This window comes from Nansenia antarctica (assembly GCF_963989245.1).
Source record: "Nansenia antarctica genome assembly, chromosome: 1".
Lineage (NCBI taxonomy): Eukaryota > Metazoa > Chordata > Actinopteri > Argentiniformes > Microstomatidae > Nansenia > Nansenia antarctica.
Genome location: NC_137674.1, coordinates 114,083,548 through 114,093,547, shown reverse-complemented (window position 1 = coordinate 114,093,547; position 10,000 = coordinate 114,083,548). Strand labels below are relative to the sequence as shown.

The 10,000-nt window shown below is 49.1% G+C and overlaps 1 protein-coding gene across 1 annotated transcript in view; it reads right to left on the bottom strand.

Annotated features, from left to right (window-relative positions):
- Nucleotides 1–10,000, bottom strand: part of slc35e1 (solute carrier family 35 member E1) — a gene marked incomplete at both ends in the record, with an annotated part of 11,291 nt that overhangs the window by 425 nt on the left and 866 nt on the right. The window contains 5 exons of the mRNA XM_080539619.1: nt 336–581; nt 1,243–1,368; nt 2,996–3,133; nt 6,777–6,847; nt 9,926–10,000. The exon at nt 9,926–10,000 is cut by the window's right edge and continues 46 nt beyond it. Of these exons, the coding sequence (XP_080395745.1) occupies nt 336–581; nt 1,243–1,368; nt 2,996–3,133; nt 6,777–6,847; nt 9,926–10,000 (656 nt within the window). The remainder of the gene's footprint in view (nt 1–335; nt 582–1,242; nt 1,369–2,995; nt 3,134–6,776; nt 6,848–9,925) is intronic.

Genomic DNA, 10,000 nt, shown 5'->3' with positions numbered 1-10,000 from the left:
GGAGGGGCTTAGAGGAGAGGAAGAGGGAGGGGCTTAGAGAAGAGGAAGAGGGAGGGGCTTAGAGAAGAGGAAGAGGAGAGGGGCTTAGAGAAGAGGAAGAGGAGAGGGGCTTAGAGAAGAGGAAGAGGGAGGGGCTTAGAGAAGAGGAGGGAGGGGCTTAGAGAAGAGGAAGAGGGAGGAGCTTAGAGGAGAGGAGGGAGTGGCTTAGAGGAGAGGAGGGAGGGAAGAGGAGGAGGAGGAGGATGAAGATGTCAGAGGGAGAGGGAGGAGGAGGAGGAGGAGGAGGAGGAGGAGGGAGGGAAGAGGAGGAGGAAGATGTCAGAGGAAGACGTCACCTTGTTGTAGAGGAACACGCCCACGATGGCGGTCATCATGCCCATGATGTTGGTGCTGCTGACGGGGTTCCGTAGCATCAGCAGGGAGATGCTGATGACCATGATCCTCTTGGTGGCGTTGGCCACGGCGTAGCTGAGCGGGCTGACCAGGTTCAGCACGCTGAAGGCAATCACGTTCTGGGCGAAGTTACAGAAGCCGCTGATCAGCAGCAGGAAGAACGTCCCCGCCCACTCTGACATCCCCGTCTGGAGGAGGGGAGGACATGGGGAGGACATGGGGAGGACATGGGGAGGGGAGGGGAGGGGAGGGAGGAGGAGGGGAGGGAGGAGGGGGGAGGCCCAGGGGAGGACATGGGGAGGGGAGGCCCAGGGGAGGGGAGGGGAGGCACAGGAGAGAGGAGGGGAGGGGAGGCCCAGGGGAGAGGAGGGGAGGGGAGGCCCAGGGGAGAGGAGGGGAGGGGAGGCCCAGGGGAGAGGAGGGGAGGGGAGGGGAGGGGAGGGGGAGGGGAGGCCATGGGGAGAGGAGGGGAGGGGAGGGAGGAGGGGAGGCCCAGGGGAGAGGAGAGGGAATATGAGAACATTCAAAAGGGAATTTAAGTGTTTCTTTTCTCAACCACTGAGTTGTTGATAAGGACATTTTGCAAACTGCTCCTACGGCTACAATTGTATGTCGACATTCACTCTTACTGTCACTCAAGCACACTTCACAATTTCCACAGGAATTGTATCCGTCTAGTTATTATTATGACCGAAAGACATTTTTTGCACAGATCTGAGTGTGCGGATGCTGATCTAACATAACAGATCTGAGTGTGCGGATGCTGATCTAACATAACAGATCTGAGTGTGCGGATGCTGATCTAACAGATCTGAGTGTGCGGATGCTGCTAACAGATCTGCCACTTACGAAGTCTCCCTCCACCAGGAAAGAGGACAGGTCCACCAGCACCCAGGTCGGCACCATGAAGAACACGGCGTTGAAGCCCAGGATGTTGAGCAGCCGCAGGTGGTGGATCCTGGTGTCCCGCAGCACCTGACGAGGAACGCAAACACACCGTCATCTCCAGCCCGTCTTAAATGTTTACATTTACATGTTTGGCGTTTAGCAGACGCCTTATTCCAAAGCGACTTACAATCGATACATTTGACTAAGCAAGTGAATCATCATCACCAGTCGTAGCAGGAAGAGTAATCTAGCTCAGGCCAGGGGCCACTGGCAGTCTCAGTGATAGAATAAAAAAAATTATAATAATAATAATAATTATATAGAGACTGGAGAGATAGTACAAGGGGGCAGTAGATGTCTCAGGAGACACAGTGCTGGGGGGTAGTAGATGTCTCAGGAGACACAGTGCTGGGGGGTAGTAGATGTCTCAGGAGGGACAGTACAGGGGGGTAGATGTCTCAGGAGGGACAGTACAGGGGGGTAGTAGATGTCTCAGGAGACACAGTACAGGGGGTAGTAGATGTCTCAGGAGACACAGTGCTGGGGGGTAGTAGATGTCTCAGGAGACACAGTGCTGGGGGATAGTAGATGTCTCAGGAGACGCAGTGCTGGGGGGTAGTAGATGTCTCAGGAGACACAGTGCTGGGGGGTAGTAGATGTCTCAGGAGACACAGTGCTGGGGGGTAGTAGATGTCTCAGGAGACACAGTGCTGGGGGGTAGTAGATGTGTCAGGAGACACAGTGCTGGGGGATAGTAGATGTCTCAGGAGACACAGTGCTGGGGGGTAGTAGATGTGTCAGGAGACACAGTGCTGGGGGGGTAGTAGATGTCTCAGGAGGAGCAGTGCTGGGGGGGTAGTAGATGTCTCAGGAGGAGCAGTGCTGGGGGGTAGTAGATGTGTCAGGAGACACAGTGCTGGGGGGTAGTAGATGTCTCAGGAGACACAGTGCTGGGGGGTAGTAGATGTCTCAGGAGACACAGTGCTGGGGGATAGTAGATGTCTCAGGAGACACAGTGCTGGGGGGTAGTAGATGTGTCAGGAGACACAGTGCTGGGGGGTAGTAGATGTTTCAGGAGGAGCTAGGTTAAGGTGTAACCTGAAGAGATGGGTCTTCAGTCTCCGACGGAAGATGGGTAGAGACAACCCTTTTGACTTACACAAAAGTAACTTGTGAGCCTCTACAGGATGTGGCACATTGATTGATTGAGTTGGTCTTTGCGTTTTCTTAACCAACAAGCAGGAGTGCTCCTCTGTGGCTGGTAGAGCGTGGCGCCAACAGCGCTTAGGTTGTTGGTTCGATTCCCACTGGGACCTTATATACTGACAAATGTATGCACGGCAATGTAAGTCGCTTTGGATGAACGCATCAGCTAAGTGACATAATTGGGGGGTAGTGGTGGTCTAGTGGATAGTGAGTTGGACTTGGGATCGGAAGGTTGTGAGTTCAAATCCCGCCTGAAGCCACACCACTACTAGTGTGCCCTTGGGTAAGGCACTTAGCCCTCAGTTACTCCAGGGGGAATGTCCCTGTAATTCGTAATTGTAAGTCGCTTTGGATAAAAGCGTCTGCTAAATGGCAAAATTATTAATTATTACATAATGACATAATGACATAATGACATGATGACATGAAGCGTGGGAGGGTTAGGGTGGTGAGGAGTGGGAGGGTTAGGGTGAGGTGTGGGAGGGTGAGGCGTGGGAGGCGGCTGTACCTTTTTGGAGAAGATGTTCTGCAGGGAGAAGCAGAGTGTGGCGGCCAGGGCGCTGATCAGCCCCGACACGTCAAACGACATCTCTGTGACGGTCGCCAGCAGCACGCCTCCGATGATGGGGATGAGAGACACGTACACCTGAGACCAGAAACAGAGCACAGGGAGGACAGTCAGCAGAGCAGAGGGAAGCAGGGCAGAGGGAAGCAGGGCAGTTAGCAGGGCAGGTGAACCTTCTGAATAGGGATGTCCCGATCCCACTTTTTCACTACCGATACCGATACCTGGGCTTCGGGTATCGGCGATACCGATACCGATCCGATATTTGTATACATTTTTTGACCCCTGAATAATAACAAATACCTCCCCAGTATATAGTCCACACCAACAACAGTTAAATTAAAGACTGCCAGCCTTTATTAAAGCAACAAATGCGACGTGTTGTGGATTGGAACTACGGATCATAAGCTTTCAAATGATGTGTCATACATTGAAATCCGAAAAAATATGAAGTTAGAGTCATTTGAATGTTGTTAGACGTCAGGCACATATAGGGTTAACCTCTTTGTAATGAAACCGGAAGCACACAGCGCTATGCGCATTTTAAGCGCATATATGACTCGCGTGAAGCATTTCTGCGACTCGCGTGAAGCATTTCTGCGACACGCGTTTCTGTTCACTGTTTTCATTCCCTCATCGCATATACACATAAGTTTGACTTGACAGTAGGATCGGATCGGAGCCTTTTTTTTTCTGGTGCGATCCCCGATCCAGCATTCAGGACCAATATCGGGTCGATATCCGATATCAGTATCGGATCGGGACATCCCTACTTCTGAACTAAGTAGATTCAGGGGTGCAAACTGGTAATGGCCCAAAAAGGTGACCTTTTTTTTGGGCCTGAAAACGAATAAAATGATCAATCCGCGGCTAACCTTAGAGGAGAACATTTTTGACGAGGGGGGGAAAGCGCTAGCGCTAATGGTGCTAAATGGATATCGCTAGCACTAGCGGTGGTCTAACAGTGATGCGCGTGTACGTAGCGGCAGCCCTGACCTCAACACCTGCAGAATCACTGTGATTACAGTTTACTGTGACTGTGTTTCTCCACGCTGTCTGGAACTGTACCTAGCTGCTCCCTGAAGATAAAAGTTATTTCAACAGCAGCGGAGTTTAGCAGACAGGAAGATTAGTTAGCTCGCGCATCATGTGACTTGGATGAGACTTAGACACCCCCCCCCCCCAATTATTATTATTTTTTCCAGATCTACACGATCACATGGATGACCTACTTTGTGGTAAAACCGGCTCATTTAGCAGAAAGGTGACAAGTTTGCACACCTGAGATTACTCAAAAAGTATGGTAGTGAATACATCCTCATACTAAATGGGGAAAAAAACACTTTTCCTCTACTTCAGCGGTTCTCAAACCTCTCCTCTGGGACCCCCAGCCGCTCCACATAATTGTATCTGTTCCACCACCAGCACACCTGATTCAACTAATCAAGTACAAAGCGATTATGATTTGTACTCGGGGGTCCCCGGGGAGAGGTTTGAGAACAGCTTCTCTACTCGACTTCCTTGGTGAAGCCAAACTGGCCTTTTAGTTTTAAAATGTGATCACTCACAACAGCCTACTTCAGGCTCACAGACGATGTCACACATTGGTGTTAAAAACAAACATTCACAGGCAGATAAACCCTCTGCTTCAGTGTAAACGTGTTATAAACCCTCTCCTTCAGTGTAGGTAGGTTAGGTAGAGGAGGGTGAGGTAGTGGAGGGTGAGGTAGAGGAGGGTGAGGTAGAGGAGGTAGTGGAGGGTGAGGTAGAGGAGGGTGAGGTAGTGGAGGGTGAGGTAGAGGAGGGTGAGGTAGAGGAGGGTGAGGTAGAGGAGGGTGAGGTAGAGGAGGGTGAGGTAGAGGAGGGTGAGGTAGAGGAGGGTGAGGTAGAGGAGGGTGAGGTAGTGGAGGGTGAGGTAGAGGAGGGTGAGGTAGTGGAGGGTGAGGTAGAGGAGGGTGAGGTAGAGGAGGGTGAGGTAGAGGAGGGTGAGGTAGTGGAGGGTGAGGTAGAGGAGGGTGAGGTAGAGGAGGGTGAGGTAGAGGAGGGTGAGGTAGAGGAGGGTGAGGTAGAGGAGGGTGAGGTAGAGGAGGGTGAGGTAGTGGAGGGTGAGGTAGAGGAGGGTGAGGTAGAGGAGGGTGAGGTAGAGGAGGGTGAGGTAGTGGAGGGTGAGGTAGAGGAGGGTGAGGTAGAGGAGGGTGAGGTAGAGGAGGGTGAGGTAGAGGAGGGTGAGGTAGAGGAGGGTGAGGTAGAGGAGGGTGAGGTAGAGGAGGGTGAGGTAGTGGAGGGTGAGGTAGAGGAGGGTGAGGTAGTGGAGGAGAGGTAGAGGAGGGTGAGGTAGAGGAGGGTGAGGTAGTGGAGGGTGAGGTAGAGGAGGGTGAGGTAGAGGAGGGTGAGGTAGAGGAGGGTGAGGTAGAGGAGGGTGAGGTAGAGGAGGGTGAGGTAGTGGAGGGTGAGGTAGTGGAGGGTGAGGTAGAGGAGGGTGAGGTAGTGGAGGGTGAGGTAGAGGAGGGTGAGGTAGTGGAGGGTGAGGTAGAGGAGGGTGAGGTAGAAGAGGGTGAGGTAGAGGAGGGTGAGGTAGTGGAGGGTGAGGTAGAGGAGGGTGAGGTAGAGGAGGGTGAGGTAGAGGAGGGTGAGGTAGAGGAGGGTGAGGTAGAGGAGGGTGAGGTAGTGGAGGGTGAGGTAGAGGAGGGTGAGGTAGAGGAGGGTGAGGTAGAGGAGGGTGAGGTAGAGGAGGGTGAGGTAGAGGAGGGTGAGGTAGAGGACGGTGAGGTAGAGGAGGGTGAGGTAGAGGAGGGTGAGGTAGTGGAGGGTGAGGTAGAGGAGGGTGAGGTAGAGGAGGGTGAGGTAGAGGAGGGTGAGGTAGAGGAGGGTGAGGTAGAGGAGGGTGAGGTAGAGGAGGGTGAGGTAGTGGAGGGTGAGGTAGAGGAGGGTGAGGTAGAGGAGGGTGAGGTAGAGGAGGGTGAGGTAGTGGAGGGTGAGGTAGAGGAGGGTGAGGTAGTGGAGGAGAGGTAGAGGAGGGTGAGGTAGAGGAGGGTGAGGTAGTGGAGGGTGAGGTAGAGGAGGGTGAGGTAGTGGAGGGTGAGGTAGAGGAGGGTGAGGTAGAGGAGGGTGAGGTAGAGGAGGGTGAGGTAGAGGAGGGTGAGGTAGAGGAGGGTGAGGTAGAGGAGGGTGAGGTAGAGGAGGGTGAGGTAGTGGAGGGTGAGGTAGAGGAGGGTGAGGTAGTGGAGGGTGAGGTAGAGGAGGGTGAGGTAGAGGAGGGTGAGGTAGTGGAGGGTGAGGTAGTGGAGGGTGAGGTAGTGGAGGGTGAGGTAGAGGAGGGTGAGGTAGAGGAGGGTGAGGTAGAGGAGGGTGAGGTAGAGGAGGGTGAGGTAGAGGAGGGTGAGGTAGAGGAGGGTGAGGTAGTGGAGGGTGAGGTAGAGGAGGGTGAGGTAGAGGAGGGTGAGGTAGAGGAGGGTGAGGTAGAGGAGGGTGAGGTAGAGGAGGGTGAGGTAGAGGAGGGTGAGGTAGAGGAGGGTGAGGTAGAGGAGGGTGAGGTAGAGGAGGGTGAGGTAGAGGAGGGTGAGGTAGAGGAGGGTGAGGTAGTGGAGGGTTAGGTAGACATCACCGTGGATAACATGGACAACAAACAAATGACCAGGAAGTCACACCTCTCCTACCTTATGTACACAGGCGACAGTGTGTGGGTGTGTGTGTGTGTGTGTGTGTGTGTGTGTGTGTCACTCACTCTTGTCGATTGCTTCTCCTTCATGATAATTCTGGATAACAACACAACCCATATCGGCATTGTGGCTTTGACTGAGGGACAGAAGGGAGAAGAGAGAAAAAAGAAAAGGTTAGATTGAAAAGTAGGTGAACGTGTTCTTCTTGTACCTGAATTCAATTCAGGATAAGGAATGCAATTGGACTGACACTGCATGTTAACAAGGGTAACCTAACTTTTGAGAAAGTGCCTTTTTGTTTTGTTTTGTTTATAACTACTGCCACTTTATTTAAAGAACTAAACCCTGAGAATGTTTATTATGTCTATATCTCTTATACAGGGTATATACAGGAATCTGGAGGTTAATTTCAATACCTTTCTAAGACTTTTTAAAGACCTTGTCAATATTTTTCCAGACCTCACCGCCACTTGGAGCTGTAACCGTTTACATCAGTGACACCTTTAACTTAACAGTTTTAGTTTTAATAGACACTAGACCACTATCATACAACACAATTTACGGTTCATCTTTGTTTTTTAATAGAACTAATAAATTCACAAACTTTTACTAAAAGTTTTTCGGACTCAAACTCTTTGGACAGAGTCTAATTCAGAAAAATATCTACAAAATTCAAGACCTCATAAAATCGTGATTAGACTTTTTAATACTTATTAAGGGTCTTGATTTTCCCAAAATTTATTTATCAACTTTTAATACTTTTCAAGACACCGCGGATACCCTGTTATAACAACAGAATGTTACTCTCTTATAACAACAGAATGTTACTCTCTTATAACAACAGAATGTTACTCTCTCATAACAACAGAATGTTACTCTCTCATAACAACAGAATGTTACTCTCTTATAACAACAGAATGTTACTCTCTCATAACAACAGAATGTTACTCTCTCATAACAACAGAATGTTACTCTCTCATAACAACAGAATGTTACTCTCTTATAACAACAGAATGTTACTCTCTCATAACAACAGAATGTTACTCTCTCATAACAACAGAATGTTCCTCTCTCATAACAACAGAATGTTACTCTCTCATAACAACAGAATGTTACTCTCTCATAACAACATAATGTTACTCTCTCATAACAACAGAATGTTACTCTATCATAACAACATAATGTTACTCTCTCATAACAACAGAATGTTACTCTCTCATAACAACAGAATGTTACTCTATCATAACAACAGAATGTTACTCTCTCATAACAACAGAATGTTACTCTCTCATAACAACAGAATGTTCCTCTCTCATAACAACAGAATGTTACTCTCTCATAACAACAGAATGTTACTCTCTCATAACAACATAATGTTACTCTCTCATAACAACAGAATGTTACTCTCTCATAACAACAGAATGTTACTCTCTCATAACAACATAATGTTACTCTCTCATAACAACAGAATGTTACTCTCTCATAACAAACGTGACATGTGCAGAACACATTCTTACTGGACGTTAACAGTTCCTGCGTCACAGACAAACCCATGGTTGATACTACTAACCTTTGGCCTCTCCTCTCGTGTCACTAACACACACACACACCCACTAATTAATGACACTGCGTCAATGTGTATCATGTGTGCGTGTCAGTTATTGAGTCAAGATAGTGCTGAGTGCTCGTGTGCATAGTGACTCTCATTAGGTAGCCTAAGGAACTACGCCTCAAAGTACTTAACTTTCTAGTGTGTTCTTTCTTATCCTGCTCTATGTGAACACTGTTCAGGAGAGGTGATGATCCTGGTTAAAGCTGCCCATCGTCTGTCACTGACTCATCAGCCTGAGAATGGATTTAAGTCAGGCTGATGAGTGACAGTGGTGGTAATAAATAGAGCTTTAGCTATGTGGCTATGCTACATTCTTCACCAATGTACGCCTACTACCGACGGGGATTAAAATGTGAAATTCATCATAGCATATCAAATTGGGTAACAAATGAAAGCTAAGAGTCCATATTTTGAGTAGTAGTGGTGGTCAAACACAGATAGTTTGCTGGTCAAACACATGATGAAGACATGAACACGTCGACCAGAAAGTCTTTAGAGGTGTTTAGAAAAACATCTCAACCTCGTTTTAATAACTGCAGTTAATCAATTTGGAATAGGCCTACAGGTTTTTGTGCCACTTTATAATATGACACCAAAGCTGCTCTGCTCCCCGCCTCTGGAACTCTCTGCCACCTAACACTCCTAACATTGACACTTTCTCCACTTTCAGATCCAGTCTTCAAACACACCTTTTCACATAAAGGCATATCTGGTTTGACCTGCTGTGTTTTGTTTGTTGTTATATCTGACTGTGTTGTTTTTATCCGACTTAGGCTTTGTTGATGTTTTGATATGTGGTTGTAAGTAGGACTGTGTCTCGTAAGGTGTCTTTTAGAGGCTCGAAAGGCCCATAAATACAATGTATTATTATTACAAGTTTCAGTCCAGTGGCAGAGCCCCTCCCCCTAGGTTAGCTAGCTGAGCTTTGGTGAATCGTTCATGTGTGCTGGCCTGCGTGCCCTAAGGGGAGCCACCAGCCCTTAGGTTAGTGGTAACTAACTAATGCAATGAAACCGTCCATGCAAAGATAATTCGCAATAGGAAGGCAGCTTCCATCTGCCACAGTCAGGACACCAAATTGAGGTTGTCTGTCGCTGGCTAGATTACAGCACACAGGCACGGGCTGCGTTCGTAAATCCGCTCTGAGCGCGCCGGAGCGCACACTGGGTCCAACGTCATAAAGGGGACCAAGTGACTTGATTGGTCAAGAGGCATTCCATGAGTGCTGATCAGATTTCCACATTTCCAGAGCGTATTTACGAACGCATTTACACCCCATGGCTAAGTTAAAGTAAGCTAACTTGTAACTAAGCATCAACATTTGGACACATTTGGGACACACAGAAGGGGGTTGATGTTATGATATGATGAAATCTGACTACCAGGGAGGTCTGGACACATATATTTGCTAAAGCTTAGGGGCGACCGTGCCTTTTGCAGCCATAGACTGTCACTGCCTGGTAATAACAAGGTAGGCAAATGACAGTATCCCGTCTAAAGTTTTTCACCAGCCATGGTGAGAAGGCTAAAGGGGGTTGATGTTATGATGTTATGATGATATCTGACTACCAGGGGGGGTCTGGACTCTGGACACAAACTCACCCGTGTGCGCGTAGGACACAGGCACCTTCCAGATGCTGAAATGCGCCGAGACGGACGCGAAGTACTTCCCGAAGG